At 61.0% G+C, this 24400-nt stretch overlaps 3 protein-coding genes across 6 annotated transcripts; 2 read left to right on the top strand and 1 right to left on the bottom strand.

Moving 5' to 3' along the window:
• Positions 1-1200: 1200 nt before the first annotated feature.
• Positions 1201-9345, top strand: E4f1 (E4F transcription factor 1). 3 transcript variants are annotated; one of them, XM_042698314.1, is made up of 14 exons: positions 1201-1351; positions 3221-3372; positions 3898-4000; positions 5901-6085; positions 6185-6305; positions 6456-6608; positions 6719-6855; positions 7200-7409; positions 7653-7761; positions 7850-8067; positions 8174-8372; positions 8454-8593; positions 8668-8730; positions 8813-9345. In XM_042698314.1, the coding sequence occupies exons 1-14, from the start codon at positions 1201-1203 to the stop codon at positions 9167-9169; spliced, it is 2298 nt and encodes a 765-aa protein (XP_042554248.1). In that variant the 3' UTR covers positions 9170-9345. The 3 variants fall into 3 exon arrangements, with proteins under 3 accessions (XP_042554248.1, XP_042554247.1, XP_042554245.1); XM_042698313.1 differs by having other exon boundaries at positions 6695-6855; positions 7656-7761; XM_042698311.1 differs by having other exon boundaries at positions 6695-6855.
• On the bottom strand, positions 2597-23995 carry Eci1 (enoyl-CoA delta isomerase 1). 2 transcript variants are annotated; one of them, XM_042698322.1, is made up of 8 exons: positions 23919-23995; positions 23723-23815; positions 19223-19350; positions 16266-16412; positions 15493-15614; positions 15227-15405; positions 13826-14002; positions 2597-2607 (listed from the first exon to the last, which is right to left on the bottom strand). In XM_042698322.1, the coding sequence occupies exons 1-7, from the start codon at positions 23968-23970 to the stop codon at positions 13836-13838; spliced, it is 888 nt and encodes a 295-aa protein (XP_042554256.1). In that variant the 5' UTR covers positions 23971-23995; the 3' UTR covers positions 2597-2607; positions 13826-13835. The 2 variants fall into 2 exon arrangements, with proteins under 2 accessions (XP_042554256.1, XP_042554255.1); XM_042698321.1 differs by lacking the exon at positions 2597-2607 and having other exon boundaries at positions 13569-14002.
• Positions 9442-12944, top strand: Dnase1l2 (deoxyribonuclease 1 like 2). Its single transcript, XM_042698323.1, has 8 exons — positions 9442-10235; positions 10486-10643; positions 11351-11439; positions 11522-11605; positions 11682-11782; positions 11985-12097; positions 12172-12423; positions 12501-12944. The coding sequence occupies exons 2-8, from the start codon at positions 10500-10502 to the stop codon at positions 12552-12554; spliced, it is 837 nt and encodes a 278-aa protein (XP_042554257.1). The 5' UTR covers positions 9442-10235; positions 10486-10499; the 3' UTR covers positions 12555-12944.
• Positions 23996-24400: the final 405 nt, after the last annotated feature.

Here is a 24400-nt window from a genome sequence, read left to right as displayed (position 1 = left end):
GTAGGAAGGATCAGAGCAGCACTATTCACCACAGCCAAAAAGGTGAGAGCCATGAGAATGTGATGGAGGAGAATATAAATGTGGTCTGTTTGTACAATGTAAATATGGTTTGGAATGAATCAGTTGGGCGTGGTGGTGCATACCTGTAATCAGCACAGAAGAAGCCAAGGCAGGAGGATCAGGAGTTCCAAGACAGGCCGGGCACCAGGGGCTTAGGCCTGTCATCCTAGCTACTTCAGGAAGCTGAGCTCTGAGGATCGCGGTTCAAAGCCAGCCCGGGCAGGAAAGTTGTGAGACTCTGATCTCCAATAAACCACCAGAAAACCGGAAGTGGCGCTGTGGCTCAAGCGGTAGAGCACTCCCCTTAAGCTGAAGACCTGAGGGACAGCGCCCAGGCCCAGAGTTCAAGCCTCATGACTGACCAAAAAAAAAAAAAAGCTCCAGGACGGACTGGCCTGGGCTACACAGTGAGAGACCCTGTCTTTAAAAAACAACCCCCAAAATACTATAGCCTGGATACCTTGTAAGTATGCTGAGTGAAAGAAGTTGGACACAAGCGTCTGCATGTGCTATATGACACGCTTCAGAGCAGACAAGTCCCAGGAAGTAGATGGGTCGTGGCCACGGCTCAGCGAGGGTACGGACCGAGGAGACGCATGCGGGTCGGTACGCGCGCAGCCCCGGCCAGTGTCCTAAAGGTCACCGAGGAGGACTGTCGTGTCGATCTGACACGAGGTAAAGCTTGGCGGAGCTGCACGCGCGCCGGCGCGCACGGGGGACACGCGGGGCGGAAGCTAACCCCCGCGGGGCAGGGGCGGGCCGGTGGCGGCCGCCTCGAGCTCCGCTTCGGGCCGACCCGGGCCCGCGGAAGCCGGCTCAGCAAACAGACCGAGCCCGAGGGCCCCGCCCCTTCCCGGCCCCGGCGGCCCCGGCGCCCCCGGCCGGGACACGCGGAGATCACGCCCAGGCCCGCTTCTCCACCGTGAGCCCCACCCTCCTGGACGCCCCGCCCCCGGCGGGCCCCGCCCACCACATCCCGGGCGCCCCGCCCACCAACCTCAGACCTCGCCCCACCTCCTGTACGCCCCGCCCCAGCTCCCGCAGGCCCCGCCCTCCGCCTGTCAATCAAAGCCGTCCCGGCGGCCCGTTGTTATGACGACACGGTCGTAAATCCGCCATCTTCCTGCGGCGCGTTGCGACATGGAGGGCGCGATGGCAGTGCGGGTAACGGCCGCGCATACGGCAGGAGCCCGGGCCGAGGCCGGGCGGGAGGCGGGCGAGGGCGGGGTCGCGGCGGCGGCCCTGGCCCCCGGGGGCTTCCTCGGCCTTCCGGCGCCCTTCAGCGAGGAAGGTAACCGGGTCCCGAGGGCCCAGCGCGGCCGGGAGCGGGCGGCCCGGCCCGGGGACGGCGGGGCCCGCCGACGCCCTGGCCCCGGGCTCCTCCTCGGCCCCGCGGGCTCCACCGCCGGGCCCGGGCCGCATGCGGGCCCGCAGGGCGCCTGGTCTCGGGGCCCCTCGGAGCGGGGCCGGCGCACGCTGTGGGCCTGGCGTCGGGGCCCGCTCGGGGCTCGGGCCGGGCCGGGGACTGGGCACCGCGGGCCGCCCGAGCTCTGCGTCCTTAAATGAACCCCGAGAGGTGGACCCCCCCCCGCGCGGGGAGGTCGAGGTTCCGGGCGTGGACGTGCGGGCCGCCCCGTCCCCCGGCCTCACCCCGCGGGCGTGCAGGGCGCGCTCCCCGCCGCTCTGGGCTCGCCCGGGCCGGGCCTCCGCGAGGCCGGGCCTCCCACGGCCGTCAGTGCGCGGTGCTGAGTCAGACGCCCAGCGAGGCGGGGCGGCAGGGTTACGAGGGGCGCCGGCACCGCAGCGCTGGCCGTGATCCCCACTAGCTTGCCTCAGGACGAGTCATTGCTTTGGTGTGGCGTTTTGTTGGTGGTGGTGGTTGTAGTCTTGGGGCTTGATCTCGGGGCCTGGCACGGCCCCTGGGCTTTGTCCAAGTCTCCCGAGTGCCCTTTGACTTCAGCCACAGTTCCACTTCCTGGCTTTTTGTAGATGAGACCCTCAGATTTCAGCCTCCTGAGTAGATAGGATTATAGGCCTGCCGCCAGGTGCCTGAGATGATGTTAGTGTGGGGCGGAGTGTGAGGTGCTGGGAACTAGCAGACCTCCCAGAAGGAGGAACAAGGCAGCATCTCAGTTCAGATGGTAACCTTGAACCTTTCTCAGGGCCAAGTAGTTGTTCACCCAGGGTACTGGCAGGACTCGGTGATGCTGCCACACAGTTAGGACCCAGTGAGTGGGAAGTATTTCCTGTAGTCCCTGGATGGGTGCAGTGACCCTGGGGTAGGAGTACAGAAGGACTCGCCTTGGCATCTACATTTGAGTAGGAGTGCTCTGGGAACCAGTGGAGATTGATTGGGTCTGTAGCTCAGTGGTAAGAGTTTGTGTTTAGTAGGCACAAGGGTGGGCTTGGTCTCCAGTACCACCTACTTACAGTGAAGTAACCAGGGTGGTCGGGGAGCTGGGCTCCTGTGATTCAGGCCTATAATCCCAAGGCCTGGAGGATCTTGGTTTGAATACAGTCTGAGCAGAAAAGTCGGAAAGACTGTATCTTTGATTAATAAGCAAAATGCTGGGCTGGAAGCATGGCTCAAGTAGAATACAGATGTGGGCAAAAATGCCAAGCAAGAGCAAATGAAAAGAATGGTCATCGTTCCTGTTTTCCAAAGGTTGCTCCCTTTGCCAAAGCCTTGTGGGCATCAGCTTAGTGACCCTTGCTGTGCCCTACACACACACACTGGTCAGCGCACTTTATGGATGAGGAGACAACCGGCAGAGGAGCCATGAGATGCCACGAGCACATTCAGTCCCCATGCGTTTCTGTTTTTGAATCTTGGGCAAGTGCTCTACCATAGGGCTAGATCCCTTCTCCCCACAGCCTTAAATCCTGGTCATCTGTGGTACTCAGGCTCTCAAGTGCATCCCTCTCTTCCCTCACCGCCGGAGTGGGGTTTTAGTGTGGCAGCCTTGGTAGATCCCTGCAGGCTGCTGGTCTCCTGCGGTACTGCCGAGCATGGGGACTGCACCATGAGGTTCCTTAGTGCTGCATCTTGCCAACGCATTCTCAGCTGCCTTGGGGAGGGCCCGGCCCCATCCTCAGGGAGTGCAGCCCACTGGATGGGCTCTGGTGGCCCCTCGCTCCCCTGACGGCAGGCTCATTGCAGATGAGGATGATGTGCACAGGTGTGGCCGCTGCCAGGTGGAGTTCACTGCCTTGGAGGACTTTGTTCAGCACAAGATTCAGAAGTCCTGCCAGCGGGCCCCACATGAGGCCCTGCCTGCCACCCCTACTGCTACTGCCCTGCTGGGCCAGGAGGTGAGCTCCTACCCACCCCTGTTAGACACTGGCTGAGGAGGGGTTCCTCGCGACCTGGGGGCAGGCAGAGGGCAGAGGGCAGGCGTCTGCTTGTGGGTGAATGGGTGGTCCAGGCTGTCCTAGTTGGAGGCTAGTGGTGCAGGGGGGCTGCCCGCGTGCCCAGGGCTGGCTTGGCCCTGAGGAGGCACCGTTGTGAGATGGGGTCCTTCCTTCCTTTGGCCTCTCTTAGCTTGGGTTTCACGTAGCTTTGCCTTCTTGTCCTGGACTGTGCTCTGCTCACAGTTCCTGGGGCAGGGCATGGTGGCCGGAATACAGGGACGAGTCTGGCCCCAGCTCTAGGGCCCGGCTGGGCGTTTGGCAGAGCCAGCCACGGTCCAGTTGGGGAAGAGCCTCTTCCAGCCATCCCACCAGGGGGCAGGTGTGCCCTCTGCCCTCCCCGCCCCAGCTTTCCACCAGGGAAGCTGGCCACGCTCCGGAGGTGGAGTCCATATGTGCCTCCTGTTTGTCCCCTGACCCCGTTGGTAGGTGGTGCCAGCGGCAGGCCCGGAGGAGCCCATCACTGTGGCCCACATCGTGGTGGAGGCCGCCTCCCTGGCAGCGGACATCAGCCATGCGCCGGACCTTGTTGGTAAGACAGCTCAGTGGTGAACATGGCGCTGTCCACGCGTGGCGCTCGGTTCTGAGCATCGGAGGCTGTAGTCCAGCTAGAGGATGGGGTGTCTCTGCTGCACATAACCCCTACTCTTGAGAGCAGGGCCTGGCCACTAGGACACAGGCCTTGGCTAAGCCCTCCGCTGCCCCCGGGACTTGGGCTTGCTCCTGGTGCCAGGCCCTCACAGCCCTGGGGCACTTACAGCCAGGCAAGTCTTCAGCTCAAGTCCCATCATGGCTGCCTCTGCCTTAGTCTTCCTAGAACCTTCTACTGCTTTTCTTGGTCCTACATGGCCCACTTGACTCAGTGAATGGTGTTGCAAGGTCGGTGGGCGTGGACAGCGCCCCAACCTGTTTGTGTCCTTGCTCTTCACTCCCAGGGTTGCCTTCATTGGTGTGGAGTTCCTGCCCTGATTCTCATCGGGCTTTTATGAGCGTGCGATGCCAAGCCTCTTTGATGCTGTGTTTTATGATCATGGGCTTTGCTGGTGTGTGTGTGTGTGTATTGGGGTGAATGTGAATGTCAAGCTGTGGTTAATTGGAGGCTGCTGGGTGCAGAGGAGCTGAATGCTGAACGAAGGCAGTTGAACGTGAAGGATGAGAGGCTGGTGCGCAAATGTCAGGGGAGGGCAGAGGGGCTGGGCTTGGGCGGCGGCAGGTGGAGAAGGGAGCAGTGGTTACCTGGCTGGCTGCTGTTGAGGGGTAGAGGCGGGTGGGTGAGTGGGCAGCTGGACAGGAACTGGGTTTGGACAGCAGGTAGAACTTGGCTTTGTGAAGCTGCAGGAACCAGCTTAGGCAGGAAGAAGAGGGAGGATCTGTGGGGGAGGCCAGCCCCAGGCTTGGGAGGGGAGTCTGGGCAGGCGGCCCTCCCTCGGGAGGTACTGCACATCACTGCCTTCCTGGAGGTTCTGCAGCAGACATGGAGCAGTATGGTGTCTGGGGTGGGTGTTGTCCCTTGAGAAACGAGTTCCTTGGCTTCCGACACCTGTGTAGACTCCAGACCTTTAGCCTGCTGAGCCCCTCTCCACCCACCTCTGACCTCTAGTGGCTCTAAGTCTTTGCTGGGCACCATCATCCTTGAGCTCTCTGGGCACCTTCTGCCTCTGCATCCCGCAGCTTTGGCTGCCGGGTTCCTCACCTGTCAGGTCTCTGGTCCTCTGGGAAGATACTTGTGGATTGTTGAGAGTGTCAGCCGGGACCTGGGTTGAGAGATCCCCTTAATTGTTTATGAGTCATGATGCTTTCATTCTGTTTTGAGAGAATGGCCTGTCAAAACAAGGTGCCATCCTGATGGAGATGGTTTCTAAGAAGTGGCTTCACAGCTTGTTCCCACTTGTCACTTTGTGAGCAGAAACGTGGAGCTTGTTTACACGATAGCTTTCCACATCGTCACATTTCCTCTGCACCACGGGGGAAGTGCAAAACCCTGCCTGCCTTTCCTCAGGCCATCTCGGGTGCCTGGAAAATGCATCCCCAGGGCTGGCGTCCCGTCCCAGCCTGCACCGGGCAGGGCTCTTCTTTCCACTTCTAGCAGCTCACACCATTGCCCCTCTCTCTGTTCCACCCCTCCGTGCACGCAGCCTGTTGCAGGACGTGTGCCCCTGGGCATGGGATGGTGGGTCTGCTCACGCTTCCTACACTGGACACATTTTGGGGGCCCTGGAGCCCTTCAGGCAGTGTTGTGGCGCGGGAGGGGTTGCCGCTTGGGGCCTGTGGAGCCCTCCCTCAGTGCTGGTTGCGTTTGGGGCCAGGTGCAGAGCAGGGGTCCCGCCCTGGGGGTTGAGGACAGGTCAGGCCCCGGGGTCTCCCTCAAGGGGGTCTCTGTGGGCCAGACCTGTGCCAGGCCCCAAGGCTTATGTCCACCCACCTCTTCTCAGACAGTGGGCACATCAAAGAGGTCATTGTGGCTGCTGAGGCAGAGCCCGGAGACGGAGAGGTGCCCGAGGCCCCGCCACGGCGGGGACTGGGGCTGGCTGAGGAGGCCGAGCAGGCGCAGGTGAAGCTGCTGGTGAACAAGGATGGCCGCTACGTGTGCTCGCTGTGCCACAAGACCTTCAAGACGGTGAGCCTGCGGTGGGGCTGGCGCCGGGGGCTGCGGCTGGCGTGGCCCCACTGCCCCGCCGGGCCCGGGCCCCTGAGCCGCGCCGCCGCTCCTCCGCAGGGCAGCATCCTCAAGGCCCACATGGTCACCCACAGCAGTCGCAAGGACCACCAGTGCGCGCTCTGTGGGGCTTCCTTTCGGACCAAGGGCTCGCTCATCCGGCACCACCGGCGGCACACGGGTGAGCGGCGCGGGGCCGAGGGCTGGAGGCACCCTGTCAGCCCGTCCTGACCCTGCCCTGCTCTAGACCTCGTGCCCCAGCTCCCCCGGAAAGCGGCAGGGCTCCACGCCTGCCTCCCCTCCTCCCCAGCTCACCCTGTTCTCCCCACAGATGAGCGCCCGTATAAGTGCGCCAAGTGTGGGAAGAGCTTCCGGGAGTCGGGCGCACTGACCCGGCACCTCAAGTCCCTCACGCCGTGCACAGAAAAACTCCGCTTCGGCACGAGCAAGGACGTGGTTGTGGGCAAAGAGGACGCACCTGCGGGTACGCGTGGCAGGGAGGTTGCCGGGCCGCGGGGGCCACGGGTCTGGCGACACCATTCAAGGACACGTTTTTGCTTTACCCTGAAGGGCCGGGTGCCTCTGTGGGGACAGTCACGTCTGTGGCCGGAGAGCCTGTGGAGACATCACCCGTGATTCACCTGGTGACAGATGCCAAGGGCACTGTCATCCATGAAGTCCATGTGCAGATGCAGGAGCTGCCCCTGGGCGTGAGAGCGCTGGCCCCGGAGGTAGGGGTCGCGCTAGCTTCTGCCTGCTCAGTGCCAGGCCCGGCTTAGGCCTTGGTTCCAGCTGCAGGCCCAAGGCAGACTTGTGCAAACTGAGCTCCATGGGGACCTCAGTTTGGTCTCGGGATGGGAGGGGCTGTGTGATTGGGGGGGAAGGGGAGGGGGAGAGGGGAGGGAGGGCTGGGGTTCGTCCAGTGAGCACGAAGGCCTCTGGCTGCGCACTGTGGGGCGGTGAGGATCTGCATTGAGGAACCTGGGAGGAGAGCCTGGCATGGGTCGGCTCAGTGGGGTGACTGAGAGGGCACCCCATGCTGGGCCTCTTGGCAGCCTCCCTTCACCTCCTGCAGCCACCTGTCCCTGCGGAGCGCCCCTGTTCTGTGGAGGGCAGCCGAGAGAACTTGCTGCACCAGGCCATGCAGAATTCTGGCATTGTCCTTGAGCGGGTTGCTGGGGAGGAGGGCGCCTTGGAGGCCGCCCCTCCCTCTGGGTCTGGTCCGCAGCCCCTGGGAGAGGGCCCTCCGGAGCTGCCGCTGCTGGAGGCCGAGCAGATGGAGACGGTAGGTGTCTGCTGCTGGCGTGCCGTGTGCTTCCCGGCCCGGCTGCCGGCTCCCTGCAGCCGGAAGTAGCATCGCTTTCTGCGGTGACTTTGCTTCCTGGCCTGTTTCCTGTCTATTCCTTGGGCTACTAGGGAGCCCGGGGGGAGGGGGGGGACAGGGAGTGGGGAGCAGGAGTGGAATCTTCTGCTTGTGCCTGGGGCGCAACCCAAAGTGGGTGTTTAGCTCTGCCATATGGTCTCCCAGCAGATGGCCAGAGAGGCTTCGGCTGTGCCCAGGACCCACCTGTGTCCTCAGTGCAGCGAGAGCTTTCCCACGGCTGCCACCCTGGAGGCCCACAAGAGAGGCCACCAAGGTGGGTGGCAGGGTTTGGGCGGCCACAGGCAGCAGAGGTGCGGTTTATGGACTGTGGTTGTGTCTGACCCGAGCGTGTTCGGCCACAGGGCCGAGGCCGTTCACCTGTGCGCAGTGCGGCAAGGCCTTCCCCAAGGCTTACCTGCTCAAGAAGCACCAGGAGGTGCATATGCGCGAGCGCCGCTTCCGCTGCGGGGACTGCGGGAAGCTCTACAAGACCATCGCGCATGTGCGCGGCCACCGGCGCGTCCACTCGGACGAGCGGCCCTTCCCCTGCTCCCAGTGCGGCAAGCGCTACAAGACCAAGGTACGCACTGGCCCCTCGCCCCCCCCTGACCCCCCACTCCACTCAGACCCGGAGGCTGGGTCGGGGAGCTGGGGTCCTGTGCTGAGGCCCGGCCGCATCCCCTCAGAATGCCCAGCAGGTGCACTTCCGGACACACCTGGAAGAGAAGCCACACATTTGCCAGTTCTGCAACCGGGGCTTCCGGGAGAAGGGCTCGCTGGTGCGCCACGTCCGGCACCACACGGGGGAGAAGCCCTTCAAGTGCTACAGGTGTGGCCGTGGCTTTGCAGAGCACGGCACGCTCAACCGGCACCTGCGCACCAAAGGTGTGGCCCTGGCTGGGGGGCGGGGGTGGGGGGCTGGGTCTGACAGGGTGTGACCCCCTCCTGCCCGCCCACCCGCCCCAGGGGGCTGTCTGTTGGAGGTGGAAGAGCTGCTGGTGTCTGAGGAGCGCTCTGCGGCCGTGCTCACAGAGGACCCCCACGCCCACGCGGTGCTGGTGGAGTTCTCGTCCGTGGTGGCCGACACCCAGGAGTACATCATTGAGGTGAGGTGGGTGTGTGGCGGGCGGGACGCAGCTCTGCTCGGGCCAGCACGGGCTGACCAGGACTGTCTGTTCAGGCCACTGCAGATGATGCGGAGACCAGTGAAGCTGCTGAGATCATTGAGGGCGCCCAGACAGAGGTGAGGGCAGGGGCGGGGCGGGGGCGGGACGGGCGGGCGGACTTGCCACCAGGTGGTCCCTTGAGCCAAACAGTGCCCCCAGGTGGACAGCCACATCATGAAGGTGGTGCAGCAGATCGTGCATCAGGCCAGTGCTGGGCACCAGATCATTGTGCAGAATGTGACCGTGGACCAGGAGGCGGCGCTGGCCCCCGAGGCGGCGGCGGCCGACACCATCACCATCGCCACGCCGGAGAGCCTCACGGAGCAGGTGGCCATGACGCTGGCCTCGGCCATCGGGGAGGGCACCGTGCTGGCGGCCCGGGCAGGCGCAAATGGCACCGAACAGGCCACAGTGACCATGGTGTCATCCGAGGACATTGAGATTCTTGAGCATGGCGGCGAGCTGGTGATCGCATCGCCCGAGGGCCAGCTGGAGGTGCAGACTGTCATCGTGTAGGAGGGGCCGCGTCCCTGCGGGCCAAGGGCAAGGGCAGGACCCCTGGGTGTCTGCCCATACCTGCCTGGCCTACACAGGAGACGGCATAGAACTTCAGGCATCCGGAGGAGATGGGGCGTGTGAATACGTAAAGGTTTTTTTTGTTGTTGCTTTTCAATAAAATATGAAAACCTGCAGCTTGTGATGTTGGGGCGGTGGCAACCCAGGGCCGTGCCACTGCTGCTGCAGGTGCCCTCTGGAGGCGGCTGCCTGGCTGGACCACCCTCTGCTCTCCAGTGCCTGCTCCAGCCCGGGGGCTCTGCCAGCCCTGGCGGCGCCTCCGTGGCGTGTGGGTGTCTCTGGCATGTGGATAGGCTGCCTTGCCCAGCTGGAGCTGTGATCCCAGTTCCCCTAGCCGTGCCAGAGGGCGAGGATGGGGATGGGTGCTGCTGCCTTGCCGGCCGCCTCCTGCTGTGGGGCTGTCCTGGGCGTGTGCGCTGAGGCTGAGACGCGGGGCTGGGACAGGCCCAGCTGCTTTTTTCTCTCTGAGGTGAGGACAGGTGTCAGAAACAGCAGGGGGTGGCTGGCCAGGATGGGACTGGTCTTTCTCCATTTCTCCACCTATTTCTCTTAGGGAACACAGCTCAAGGAAGCAAATTCTGGGTGACCTAATTTCTGGGGAGGTGGAGGCAAGAACAAGATCTAGGCTGTGGGTGTGCCTTTCCTCTTCAATCCTGGGCCATTCTAGGGGGCTGTCAAGGGCTTTTCCCATTGTTCAGGGCAGGCCTGGAGCAGGGCAAGGGCCTCTGCCATCATGCTGGGGCAGCCTCCTCTCCTTTGCCCTCTTGGATCTCTGGGAACAAGAGCTAGGAGTTCTGGCCTCCACTGGGGTGGGGGTGGGGGTGGGGGCGGGGCCCACACCAGCCCCTCCCCTGGACCAAAGGCCTCAAATACCTGCTGGTGCATTGGCATGAGAGCTGCTGTGGAACCAAGACGCAGCAGGTCCTGGCCACAGCATCCTCCAACCTGGCCTTCACCCCAGTGGCTCAGGACTCCAGAGCCTCGCCACACCAAGTCCACATCCCAGGTAAGTCAGGCTTGAGTGAGCTGGGGATGGGTGTGGGGGGCAGTCCTCCATCTGAGCCTCAGTTTTCATCATGGGAGACAGTCTTGAGTTGACAGCCACCCCCTGTGCTACCCCACCCCGGGGGCACAGTGGGGACAGTGGAGAGGTAGAATGTGCTGTTGGGAAGGCCACTGGAGTGGAAGGCAAGCCTGGTTTCCCAGGCTGGGTGTGGGTTGGCGTGCGTAACTTGTTGGCTGTGCCTGTCCCTCAGGCTGCCGGTTTGTCATGGGTGGGCCCTGGGCCGTGCTGGCTGCGCTCTGGGCACTCGGGGCTGCCGGGGCTGCTGCGTTGCGTATCGGAGCCTTCAACATCCAGAGCTTTGGTGACAGCAAAGTGTCAGACCCAGCCTGTGGCAGCGTCATAGCACAGGTGAGGCACGGCTGGGGGTGGGCGGCCGGCCCTGTGGGCGGTCTATGGGTGTGCGGCCCTGTGGGTGAGCGGCCGGGCACTGTGGGTGAGTGGCCGGCCCTGTGGGTGAATGAGTGGCCAGGCCCTGTGGGTGAGTGGCCGGGCCCTGTGGGTGAGTGGCCAGGCACTGTGGGTGAGTGGCCGGCCCTGTGGGTGAATGAGTGGCCGGGCCCTGTGGGTGAGTGGCCGGACCTGTGGGTGAGTGAGTGGCCGGGCACTGTGGGTGAGTGAGTGGCCAGGCACTGTGGGTGAGCGGCCGGGCCCTGTGGGTAGGTGAGCGGCTGGGCCCTGTGGGTGGGTGAGTGGCCGGGCACTGTGGGTGAGTGAGTGGCCGGGCACTGTGGGTGAGTGGCTGGCCTGTGGGTGAGTGAGTAGCCGGCACTGTGGGTGAGTGGCCGGGCACTGTGGGTGAGTGAGTGGCCGGGCACTGTGGGTGAGCGGCCGGGTACTGTGGGTGAGTGGCCGGGCACTGTGGGTGAGTGGCCGGGCACTGTGGGTGAGTGGCCGGGCACTGTGGGTGAGTGAGTGGCCGGGCACTGTGGGTGAGTGAGTGGCCGGGCACTGTGGGTGAGTGAGTGGCCGGCACTGTGGGTGAGTGGCCGGCACTGTGGGTATGCGGCCGGGCTTGTGGGCGGGTAGCCGGCTGCACACCCGCGGCTCCTCCCCAGATCCTGGCGGGCTATGACGTGGTGCTGGTACAGGAGGTGCGAGACCCAGACTTGAGCGCCGTGTCGGCGCTGATGGAGCAGATTAACAGGTGCGATGTGTGCCCAGCGTCCCGCGCTCCCCCGCCCCCCCCCCCCTCCCCGCGCCCGGACTCAGGCCCGGTCTCCCCTCAGCAAGTCCCGGCACGAGTACGACTTCGTGAGCAGCGCGCCGCTGGGCCGGGACCACTACAAGGAAATGTACCTGTTCGTCTACCGGTGAGCAGAGTGGCGGCGGGAGGGCGCGGGGCGCGGGGCGCGGGGCGGCTCAGCGGGCCCGTGTCCTCTGCCCCAGGAAAGCCGCGGTGTCGGTGGTGGACACCTACCAGTACCCGGACCCGGAGGACGCCTTCAGCCGGGAGCCTTTCGTGGTCAAGTTCTCCGCGCCGGGCTCCGGTGAGGCTGGCCCCGCCCCCACATTGGCCACGCCCCTCTGCCCCCCCCCCCCGCCCTTACTCCGGGCTACCATGGCCACGCCCCTCCACCAGCCGCCCGTGCCTCGCCCCCTCCGGGCAGCCCAGGCCCCGCCCCCACCCTCCGGGCAGCCCCGCCCCTCCGGCTCCGCCCTCGCCCCGCCCCTCAGGCCTCCTTTCCGCAGCCGCCGGGGAGCTGGTGCTGGTCCCGCTGCACGCCGCGCCACACCAGGCCGTGGCGGAGATCGATGCCCTGTACGACGTGTATCTGGACGTGATCGACAAGTGGGGCACCGACGTAAGCCGCCCCGGGTCCCGGCAGGCCCGCGTGGGGGTCCGGGCCCGCGTGACCGCGCCCCCACCTCTCCGCAGGACATGCTGTTCCTGGGCGACTTCAACGCCGACTGCAGCTACCTGCGCCCGCAGGACTGGGCGTCCATCCGCCTGCGCAGCAGCGAGGTCTTCAAGTGGCTCATCCCCGACAGCGCCGACACCACGGTGGGCAACTCGGACTGCGCCTACGACCGCCTGGTGGTGTGCGGCGCCCGCCTGCGCAGGAGCCTCAAGCCGCACTCGGCCGTCGTGCACGACTTCCAGGAGGAGTTCCACCTGGACCAGGCCCAGGCGAGTGTGGCGCGGGACCCGGGCCCTCCGCACCCCGGCCCTCCCAGGCGCTGAGGCTCCACTTCCTTTCCCTCCAGGCTCTTGCTATCAGTGACCATTTTCCCGTGGAGGTGACCCTCAAGTCCCACTGACAGCGAAGGCCCGGCCGCGGCCACCACTTACCCTCAGATTCCGAGAAACGGACACTGTGCGAGGTGGCCAGCCACCCCCGCCCCATCAGTGAGGACATGGGGCAGGGTCATCTGAATGTGGAAGAGTACCTCAGTTTCCCCACCTGTAGGATGGTTACCAGCACCTTCCCCATAGGGTTGGGTGAACACTGTCCTGGCTCACACCTGTACATTAATAAATAAGCCGCTCTCAGCCAGAACCACGATGGGGACTAAAAGTTCTCTGTTCATGCTGAGGGCCAGCTGTGCTGGAGTGCAGTCTGATCCTGGGGGGCCTTCTACCCACCTCCCTTCGGGAACAGGGACAGCCTACACCAAGTTGTCCTGTGGGGACGGCTATGAGACAGCTCAGGGAAGTTGTCCCCCTTCCTCCCCATGCTTCTGAGAATGGAGTGGAGCTGGGGGGGGGGGGGGTGGCTTCTTGGTTTCAGAGCAGGCTGATGCCATGCTGCCACCAGGGAGCCTTAGGCACTCACCGGATCCAGAGGCCTAGACTCCACGGGGAGCCCCGAGAACAGGTAGGCCACTTGGGCCTAAGACTCTGCCCGGTGACTGTACACTAGGCTGGGTACAGCCTTCAGACGCGCATCCCTGCTTGGAGCCTGGGCTGAGCGCAGGCTCAGGACAGTGCTTCGCACCCAGGAGAGCCAGCCCACCCCTTAGCAGGAATGCATGGGACCCTGTGATGTTTTGGCTTTCCGAGCATCTCTTTGACAGGATTTCAGCTTGCCAGAAGGGAAAAGCTGTTCAGAAAGTGGTGCTGGGGTTGAACCCATGTAAGGCAGGCATCCACCTGGAGCTATATCCCCCGCCCCCAAGTTTGGTTCTTATGTAAGATTTTCCCAAGGTGCTTCAGGTCCTTGCCTCTGGTTGAATGATGAGGGTGCTCAGGGGCTTTTAGGGGGAGGGGCAGGTCTCTGGGCCACTGGATTCCGAAACTGCCTGGACTCCCTGCCAGCAGGCAGGGAGGATAGGACAGGTCCAAAGGACTTTATTTACAATGCTGCTTTGGGACGGGGGACACTCAAGTACAAACGTATACAGTGTCCCCTTGCCACTCATTTCCAAAGTCCATACCCTGTCCTGCCAGGCGAGAAGGTGGAGGGCCTTCCATCTAAGACAATCAGGAAATGTAAAGTGAGAGGGCTTTGTAAGTTGAAAAATACCTTGCTTGACCCCCAGAGAACCTTGAGCGGCCCTGAGGACTCTCCTGGTGGGCTTGAAACCCATACGCAGCTGAGCTTAACCTTTCTTTTGTTTGAGCTTTTCTAAGTATATGTGCAGGGACTTCTGGATGGAGTCTTTGGAGATGAAGCTGACGAAGTTCTGGATGTCGGCCTCGCGCTGTTTGATCAGGAGATCTGCTGTGGCTTTGCGCATCATGTTCTTGGTCAGCTGTCGAGCATGCTCTAAAGAAAATGGGATTCACCCGTGAAAACGCACCTTATTTCTCTCTATGAGAATACTCTCTCTGAGTATTCAAACAGAAACTTGGTCATGAGGCTGTGGTGGCCACATGTCCAGTCCTAACAGTTATGCAAGTGGAGACCAGAGGACCCCAGTCCATCACAGTGGGCACAAGATTCTATCTGAAAACCATGACTTAAGTGATAGTGTGTTCAACTAGCACTGCAAAATCAAAAAACCCAAGCTGGCAGAGAACTTAGAGTGTCAGGTAGAAGACAGCAGCCACTGTCCCTGCTGCCTACCAACTTCTCTAAAAACATTGGCATTTGTGGAGATTGCTTTCTTGATGTGGTACCTTCACTGAATTGTATTTTGAAAATGCATTGTGGACACATATTAGAAGTTGACACACACTAAGAATATTTCTAGTGCTCTACCACTAGAGCCACAGAACCACTTCTGGTTTTCTGGTGGTTAACTGGAGATAAGAGTCTCATGCCTGGGCGCCGGTGGCTCACGCCTGTCATTCTAGCTACTCAGGAGGCTGAGATCTGAGGATTGCAGTTCAGAGCCAGACTGGGCAGGAACGTCTGTGAGACTCTAATCTTCAGTAAACCACTCAGAAAACCAGAAGTGGAATTGTAGATCAAGTGGTAGAGCACTAGCCTTGAGCTGAAGAGCTCAGGAAAGCACCCAGGTCCAGAGTTCAAGCCCCATAACTGACCAAAAACAAAAAACAAGAGAACAAAACAAGTCTCACAGATTTTCCTGCCTGGGCTGGCTTTGAACCTCAGTTCTCTAATCTGTCTCCTGAGTAGGATTACAGGAGTGAGCCACTGGCACCCGGTCCAACTGTCCATTAATGGATATGCTCAAGTTGTAAACACCCCTACAGCCTGAAATGTGACCTTATCTAGAAAATGTCTAGATTTTTGAGATGAGATGGCTTAGGGTACAAGCAGGGCCCTAATTCAAAGCAGAAACCCTTGGAAGATCTGGGACAGACACAGGAGGGGAAGTCCCTACGTAGAAGTGATTCTGTTGTCTGTAAGAACAAGCGGAGTCCACCAGGAGCTGAAGAGGCCAGGGAGGCCCACAGCGCAGGCGGGTGGCTGCTGGCTGCTGGCCGCCGGCCGCCGGGCTGTGTGTGGTCCTTCGATAGAGTGAGTGGCCCTGCCTCACTGAGGTGGATCTGAGGGGGGCTTCCCTTTGCCCCGGCTCCTCACCTGGGATGGCCAGCCACTGGGCCATCACGGAAAGGGCTTTGCTCTGCACCTGGTCCTCGGGTACCACCTGGTCCACCATGCCCACCTGCAGGGCGTCTGCAGGGGGGAAGAGCAGCCCGAGCTGCAGGGCCCGCTCCGCCGTCCGGTGCCCGATGGTGTTCACTAACGTGTCTTTGAACCTGGAATGCAGATGCCCACTCACTTCTGCCTCTGGGATCTGTTCAACCCAAGTCCACAGGCAGTGTGGATGCAGTTCTGGGTCTTACCAGAAGGGGGCGACGATGCCAAGCAGGGTCTCATTCAGTCCTATGTTGTACTTGGGGTTGTCAGCCAGGACTCTGTAGTCTGAGCAGAGAGCCATCAGACAGCCCCCGGCAGGAGAGGCACCCTGCAGGGAGAAGCCGGAGATACCCAAAGAAGGGCTGGGTGTGTGCCCATGGGTGTAAGCATGGCCATGCAGTCATCAGCCAGCGGCCGACCACAGCAACTTCAGCTTCTGGGTCCAGAAAAATCCCTCTCCTGGGCGGGGAAGGTGGCTCAGTGGTAGAGCGCTTGCCTTGCATGCCAGAGGCCCTGAGTTTGATTCCTCAGTACCACATAAGCAGAAAAAGCCAGAAGTGGCACTGTGGCTCAAGTAGAGTGCCCAGGCCCAGAGTTCAGGCCCCACAACCAACAAAAAAAAAATCCCTCTCCTAGTCTTTGGGTCAGGGGTCACATGGCTTCTCTTTAGTTGCTGTACACTAGTTTTCGGAACCAGCACTGAGCCACAGTGCTCATCTCACCTCAGGCCCCATGGACTAACCTGGGGTGTGGGAGGAGCCCCAGGCAGCAGGCGGGGCATCTCATCCCTTCCGCTCCTCCCCTCCTGGGGCTGCAGCTCCACCCTCCCACCAGCTGGTGCTGCTCTTCGGCCCCCCCCTCACCTTCCAGGTCTGACCAGAGTAACATAAAATGCATATCTGGACGCAGGCTGGTCATCTTGGCCCCGCTCCCCAACTGGCCTGGAGCCGGTGAGAGGCCCTAAGGTAGGAACACTCACGTTGATAGCGGAGATCACCACCATGTTGGACAGATAGAGCCTCAGCCACAGCTCCTGCACCGCTCTCCAGTACTCGGCATAGTGGGCCGGGTTCCGCCCGCACATCTCCCTCAGGTCCAGGCCGGCAGAGAAGATGCCAGGGCGGTCCTGTGGGGAAGCAACCAGGGCCGAGCTGTCAGTCCACCTCCGGGTCAGCAGCATTCCTGCTGGCAGGGCTGGGATCTGTCGGGAGTCAGGACGTGGCTCCTCCCTCCCCAGCTTCAGGCAGACACTGCCCAACTCATTCAAGACTGAGACTGAACTGGTCCGGGAGGGCCTAAGGGTAGTGACAAGCCTCTTTACAAGGGCAAGGAAGCGCACACGAGGAGAAGTCCCAGCACAGGACTCTGGGTACCACTGGGAGCCTCACAGCCTTTAGAGGAAACAACCTCCTGGTGTGCAAGTCAGAATGGGGAACCACTGGTGGAGCCGATCACAGCAGCCACAGGACATCCACACAGATGCCATGATTATGTGCTGAGTGCTCCCTGTGGGCCAGGACCTGTGTTCAGTACACAGCAGGTGCACAACACAGAACACAAACTCATCAAGGCATTGCCTCTGGAGGAGCTGCGATCACACACGGCACGGCGTGGGCCCTCTCATTCAGAAGCTCCTGGATCTGGGAGACAGCTTTCTCACTGCAGCAAGAAAGTGTCCTGCTAGGGCTGGGAAGGTGGCTCAGTGGTAGAGTGCTCGCATAGCATGCATGAAGCCCTGAGTGCCATTCCTCAGTACCATAGACACAGAAAAAGCCAGAAGTGGAGCTGTGCCTCAAGTGGTAGAGCGCTAGCCTTGAGCAAAAGCTCAGGGACAGCACCCAGGCCCTGAGCTCAAGCCCCACGACTGAAAAATACATAAAGAAAAAAAAAGCAAGTGTCCTGCTAGCCAAAGCCATCTTGGAGTGTTTCAGAGTCATCTGAGACTGTGGGAAAGCAGCTTGGGGCTCTGGTGCATCCGAGCTCCCAGTCTACCCACCAGGAGAGTCTGCAGCAAGCCCCCTGCACCAGCCAGGTGAGGTGGGCGTGGGGGCGCGCTGCTCTGCGTCTCCAGCTCCAGGGCAAAAGGACTGCCAGCAGCCAAGAGCCGCCCCTGACAGAACTGGGTGCCCACCGGGATCCTTGGGAAGTTACAGTGGCTGCTCCCGGGTCCACCCCCTTGACCAAGAAGGCAAGGTGTATGTCTGACCCGGCACCTTTGCTGACCATGATTCGGCTGTCCCGTGGTGCCTGCCCTGGATTTTTTTTTTTTTTTTCGGTTGTGGGGCTTGAACTCTGGGCCTGGGCGCTGTCCCTCAGCTCTTCAGCCCAAGGCTAGCACTTTACCACTTGAGCCACAGCGCCACTTCTGGTTTTCTGGTGGTTTATTGGAGATAAGAGTCTCACAGACTTTCCTGCCCAGGCTGGCTTTGAACCATGATCCTCAGATCTCAGCCTCCTGAATAGCTAGGATTACAGGTGTGAACCACTGGCGCCCAGCCTACCCTGGATTTTGTATCATGGTGGCCACTCAGCTCTGGAGAATAAGCACTGTTGGCCTCATAGTGATCTTCCCAACCAGTGAGGGTTGGAGTTAGTACCACACTCGTGGTCCTGGCACCGAGGGGTGCTGTATGAGCAGCAAGGCTCAAGCTGTCTGGTCTTGGCACCGAGGGGGGCGGTGTGAGCAGCGAGGCCTGGGCTGTCTGGCACCCCGCCCTCTCTGGTGCTTACAGATCCTCCCTGACTCGAGTTGACGCTGTTTCATTCAGGATCCTGTGTTTGGCACATGTCAGCATTTGGGGACCATGCTGATTAGGCTCCTCTTAAGAATTCAGCTGGGGCCAGGCACCGGTGGCTCACTCCTATAATCTTAGCTACTCAGGAGGCCAAGATCTAAGGATCAAGCCGGGCGCTGGTGGCTCACGCCTGTAATCCTAGCTACTCAGGAGGCTGAGATCTGAGGATCGTGGTTCAAAGCCAGCCCAGGCAGGAGAGACCGTGAGACTCCTATCTCCAATAAACCACCAGAAAACCGGAAGTGGCGCTGTAGCTCAAGTGGTAGAGCGCTCGCCTTGAGCTGAAGAGCTGAGGGATACCGCCCAGGCCCAGAGTTCAAGCCCCACGACCGACCAAAAAAAAAAAAAAAAAAAGATCTAAGGATCATGGTTTGAAGCCAGCCTGGGCAGAAAGGTGAGGCTCTTATCCCCAATTAAATTACAGAAAAGGGGCTGGGAAGGTGGCTCAGTGGTAGAGGTCTTGCCTTGTGTGCATGCATGAGGCCCTGAGTTCAATTCCTCAGCACCACATAACCAGAAAAAGCGGGAAGTGGCGCTGTGGCTCAAGTGGTAGAGCGCTAGCCTTGAGCTGAAGAGCTGAAGGACAGTGCCCAGGCCCAGAGTTCAGGCCCCACAACCGACAAAAAAAAAAAAAAAATTACAGAAAAAGCTGGAAGCGGTGCTATGGCTCAGGTGATTGAGCGCTAGTCTTGGGCAAAAGGAGCTTGACAGTGCCCAGGCCCAGAGTTCAAGCCATGGGATCAGCCAAAAAAAAATTCAAATGGGAGTGGAGTTCCCATGTGAGCCGAGAGCTCCTCAGCCAGAGGCGGAGTCCAGCTGGGGCCGGCTCCCGCTCAGGGAGCCACGGTCTATGGGCACTCAGGACGCACCTCAGTCTCAGTCATCCTGACCAGATGACTGACCCACCCACCAGTCCACCCCTGCTTCCCTCCACTCCAGCCCAGACCCCGGGCTGCTCTGCCTTGGAGAGGACAGGCTGCCAGGACACACGCCATTGTCCAGCGGTACCTTGGATGCCTCTGGTGGTGTGTGTGGCATCCAGGTCACCAGAGGCTGCAGGCTCCTCCCAGCCACACGGTGACAACAGGCCCCCGCCTTCTCCGGGCCTCCCCCCTGCACCAGGGCCTGGCCCAGCACCTACTGAAGTCAGGATGAGACCACGGAAGGACTTGTCATTCTCCAGCTTCTCCAGGCTGATGACCAGCTCCGTGAGGAGCTCCAGGCTCAGGCTGTTCACCGGGGGGTTCTTGAACTTCATCACGGCGACCCCTAGGTTACAGGAAGGGGAAGCTTGCACCTAGTCCTGGAAGAGTACCCGACTAGACTGTACCCCCACACAAGCCGCATGATTCTGGCATCTTGAAATTGGCACCAGCAGCTCACACCTGTCATCCCAGCTAGTCAGGAGGCTGAGATCTGAGGATTGTGGTCCAAATCCAGCTCAGGCAGGAAAGTGCAAGAGAATCTTATCTTCTGTTTTTTTTTTTTTTTTGGGTCCAGCCGTGGGGCCTGAACTCTGGGCCTGGGCGCTGTCCCTCAGCTCTTCAGCTCAAGGCTAGCGCTCTACCACTTGAGCCACAGCGCCACTTCCAGCTTTTTTCTTTTTGCTTATGTGGTGCTGAGGAATCGAACCCAGAGCTTCAGGCTGCAAGGCGAGCGCTCTAGCCACCTCCCCAGCCCCGAAATTCTTCTTAGCCACCAAAGAGCTGGAAGTAGGACTGTGGCTCGAGTGGTGGAGCGCTAGTCCTGAGCGTAAAAGCTCAGGAACAGCGCCCAGGCCGAGTTCAAGCCCCAGAAGCAGTACACCCACTCACCACACTATACCCCCAGAAAAAGTTGGCAAGTAAATTGACTTTTTTGGGAGGGTTACTGGGGATGGAAGCCAAGCCTCTACGCCTGCTCTTCCCCTTCCTGAAGGCGGTGGCGGTCTGGAGGCAGTCCCTGATCCCCACCCAGGGCGACGGGCCGCCTGGTGTGTGGACGAACCAACTCTGGGCAGGCAGCTGGACAAGGAAATGATTGAGCGCCCACTGTAAAGCCAGCTGTCTCCCTGCGCCGACAGCCCAAGACTTCCACTTCCAGAATGAGCACTGAGGACCTGGGCTGGGAACACAGCTCAGCGGAAGAGTGCTTGCCTGGAATGCGTTAAGCCCTGGGTTCCATTCTTCAGCACTACATACACAAAACAAGCATGAAGTGGCACTGTGGCTCAAGTGGTAGAGCACTAGCCTAGAGCAAAAGAAACTCAGGACAGCGCCCAGGCCCTGAGTTCAAGCCCCAGGACTGGCAAAAACAAAACAAAAATGAGCACCTGTTCTCCTTACCTTCAAAGGAGCAAAATGAAAAATATTCATTTCATATCACATCTTATAGGTTGCAACGACCCTTAATGTGGGGAAAATTCTCCTTTAGTAGCAAATTTAACAAAACAGAACAAGCAAAACAGGGCTGGTTCTTGGGTGTTTTTTTTGGGGGGGTGGGCAATACTGGGATTTGGACTCAGCAAAACAACACAATGAACTCAAGTTGTCTTTTTTTTTTGGGGGGTCCGGTCGTGGGGCCTGAACTCTGGGCCTGGGCGCTGTCCCTCAGCTCTTCAGCTCAAGGTTAGCGCTCTACCACTTGAGCCACAGCGCCACTTCCAGCTTTTTTCTTTTTTCTTATGTGGTGCTGAGGAATGGAACCCAGGGCATCATGCATGCAAGGCAAGTGCTCTACCACTGAGCCACCTTCCCAGCTCCTCAAGTTGTCTTCTTGTCTTATTTTGTTTTTTCTTTTCTTGTACTGGGGATTGAACCCAGGGTGTCGCCCTTGGTAGGCAAGCGTCTTGCCATTGGGCCTCCTCCCTGCCCAACTTCAGGTTGTCCAGGGCTTGCACAGCAAGGGCAAGCACAGACCAGAACAAAAAAAAAAAGTACTCTTTTGCAACCCTGAGGCTGTTTACAGCAGAGCCCATTAAACAGGCAGGGCAACCGACAAGCCTCGTCATCAATGATCCTCTCCCTCTCCACCTTCCAGCCCCAACGTCCTTAAACATTCGCTATGCCTGTACAGAGCCAATGAATGAAGATTTGCAGCACTGAATGCCCCTCCCTTTTTTTTTTTGTCGGTGGTGGGGCTTGAACACTGGGCCTGGGCGCTGTCCCTGGGCTCTTCAGCTCAAAGTGTGCACTCCACTGCTGGAGCCACAGTGCCATTTCCGGTTTTCTAGTGGTTTATTGGAGATAAGAGTCTCACAGAAGCTGGGCACCAGTGGCTCATGCCTGTAATCCTAGCTGAGATCTGAGGATCGTAGTTCAAAGCCAGCTGGGTCAGGAAAGTCATGAGACTCTTATCTCCAATAAACCACTTGAAAACTGGAAGTGGCCCTGAGGCTCAAGTGGTAGAGCGCTCACCTTGAGCTGAAGAGCACAGGGACAGCGCCCAAGCCCAGAGTTCAAGCCCCATGACCGACCAAAAAAAAAAAGTTTCACAGACTTTCCTGCCGGGGCTGGCTTTGAACCATGATCCTCAGATCTCAGCATCCTGAGTAGCTAGGATTATAGGCATGGGCCACTGGCGCCCAGCCTACCCAAGTCAATTTTTTTGGCCGTTGTTGGGGACTGAACTCAGGGCCTGGGCACTGTCCCTGACCTTCTTTTGCTCAAGGCTAGCACTCTATCACTTGAGCCACAGTACTACTTCTGGCTTGTTCTGTGTATGTGGTACTGAAGAACCAAACCCAGGGCTTCATGCATGCTAGCCATGCACTCTACCACTCTACTCAACCCTTTAATGTATTTTAAAACATGCTTTGGTGTATGTGCCTCAAGTTGTCCAGAAGTAAAAAAGGATTAGAGTATTTTCATTGTACAATGTCTGGCTTTTTCCTTCAGGGAGGATGGAACCATGCTTGGCTGCTACTAATGTAGTCAAGCTGGCCTTGAACTCTGGACTTTCTGCCTCAGCCTCTATTACTCGAGTTTTGGGTGTGCACTTCCATAGCACAAATCTTACTGCTTTTTTCTTTTTTCAGTGGTCCCAAGGTTTGAACTCTGGGCCTGGCACTACCCTATGACTAGTGGGCTCTCTGAGGCTCACTTCCGGTCTCCAAACCTCCAGTGCCATGCAAACACCCTGAGGTCAACATTTCTTACATGGTGGGGTGAGAAAGCACTTCATCTTGCTATCCAGAAAGTTCTGGGGAGGGTGGCACACCCCAGAAGTGTAGCCCCTCGCCCTTCCCAGATGCCTGACCCGCACCTCAGCTATTTCCAGCAAATTGCGCACGATGCCCGGGCTGCCCGTCCAGCCCTCTGAGGATTCAGCTCTCTTTCCCCTTGCCTCCAGCTCTCTCTCCTCTCATCTCCTCTCCTCCCCTCCCATCTCCATTTTTGTAGTGCTGGATCAAGCCCAGGACCTTGCACACACTAGGCAAGTACTCGGGGATTAGTTCTGCCCTGCAGCTATCTGTGACAGAAAGTACAGCAAGTTAAAGCCCGTTTGAGTCAACAGCTCAAATGCCAATTTGTAATCTATTTGTTCAGTTGGGTTGAGGGATTTTGAAAAGATGAACTGTCTACGGCAGTCATGCTCCAGCAAAAGACTCCTGCCAAGTTGGAAAGAAATTAAGAGTGTCTGCAAATCTTACACACCTCCCTCTGTTTGCAATGTAGAATATTTATTTTATGGAGTCGAACGTTATCAATCAGGTAACGTTTTGAGCAATGGAATCATCTCTTTAGTCTGCACTGAAAGTAAATATGTGCCAGAACACAAAAACCAACATTTTAAAGCCAGGCACCAGTGGCTCAGGCCTTGAATCCCAGCCACTCAGAAGCCCAGGCCCAGGCAGAGAAGCCCCCAAGACTTTTATGACCAAATAACCAGCAAAAAGCCAGAGGTGGAGCTTTGGCTCCAATGTTTGAGAAAATAAACAGCAGCTCAGGATGCACCGAGGCACCGAGTTCAGGCCCAGGGCGAGCACCCAGCATTGAAAATGCTTTTCGCGGCTGGGGCGGCGGCTGGGCGTCCGGTGCGGCCCGGCCGGGCCCCCACCCCGGGCCGCGGTGGCCTCCGGCGGACGGGCCTGCTGGGCGGGACCCCGCGCCTGGGCTCTGCCACCTGCGGTTCGGCGGACCGACCCGGCACCGCACGCGCCGGCCACGCGGGCTCCGGCCGGGCTCGGGCGGTCGAGCGCCCGGCGGACGGCGCCGGGCCCGGACCCAGGTGAAGCTCGAACGGAGACCCCCGTGCTGAACGGGCGCCGCCCGCCGCCGCTGCCGCCCCGACGCCTGCCGCCAGTTCACCTGAGGCCGAGGCCGCCGAGCCCGCCCGCCGCCCGCTCACCTGAGGCCGCCGCCGGCCGCCGCTGCCCACGCGAGCCCGAGGCCGCCCGCTGGCCTGAGGCCGCCGCTGCCCACACGAGGCCGCCGCCGGCCGCCCGCTCACCTGAGGCCGCCGCCGGCCGCCGCTGCCCACGCGAGGCCGAGGCCGCCGCCGGCCGCCCGCTCACCTGAGGCCGCCGCTGCCCACGCGAGGCCGAGGCCGCCGCTGGCTCACCCGAGGCCGCGGCCGCCGAGACCGTCACAGTCGCCCGCCGCCGCTGCCCTCCCGAGGCCGCCGCCCGCCGCCCGCCCACCCGAGGCCGCCGCCCGCTCACCCGAGGCCGCGGCCGACTCCACCAGCACCCGGTGGTTCGCGAAGCTCCGCGCGCCGACCCCGCCGCCCGCCGCCGTGCGCCCGAGCCCGGGCCCTGCGGACCGGACGGCGCGAGGCCCGTTAGAAGGTCCGCGCCCGCCCGGCCCGCCGGGCCCCGCCGCCGCCCGCCCGCCCGGCCGCCCGCCCGGCCGCCGCACCGGCGCGGAGCAGGACGCTCGCGGGGACGCGTCTCGCAGCCGCCAGCGCCATCTTGACCGGCCGCGGGGTCGAGGCGGCGGCGGCTCCGGCCGGGGCGGGGCGGCTCCGCCTCCCCTCCGACCCTGCCCCGCCCGCCCGCGGCTCCGGGCCCCGCCCGCCGGCTCCGGGCCCCGGGCCGTTCGTGGGCGCGGACGCGGACCCGGGCACCGCCCTGGCGGAGCGGGCTCCCGGGGACCCGGGCACCCCCGGGCCCGCAGCCCGGGCCTCGCCCGCCCGGCCGGCCGGCACCGCGGTGGAGCCGCGGGGAAGGCAGGCCCAGGAGGACCCGTTGTAAGGCAAGATTTTGACCCAGGGCTACCTGGCGGGGCACCAACGCCCGCAAGGGCTGGCCAGGCCCGAGCGCCGCCCCCACCCAGCCACCAGCCCGGACCGCCACCACCTGAGCCACGCGTCCAGCCCAGCTTTGTTGTTGTCGTGGGGC

Source organism: Dipodomys spectabilis, unplaced genomic scaffold (assembly GCF_019054845.1).
Source record: "Dipodomys spectabilis isolate Male_0828 unplaced genomic scaffold, ASM1905484v1 ptg000231l, whole genome shotgun sequence".
Lineage (NCBI taxonomy): Eukaryota > Metazoa > Chordata > Mammalia > Rodentia > Heteromyidae > Dipodomys > Dipodomys spectabilis.
This window is presented reverse-complemented; position numbering and strand designations above follow the sequence as displayed.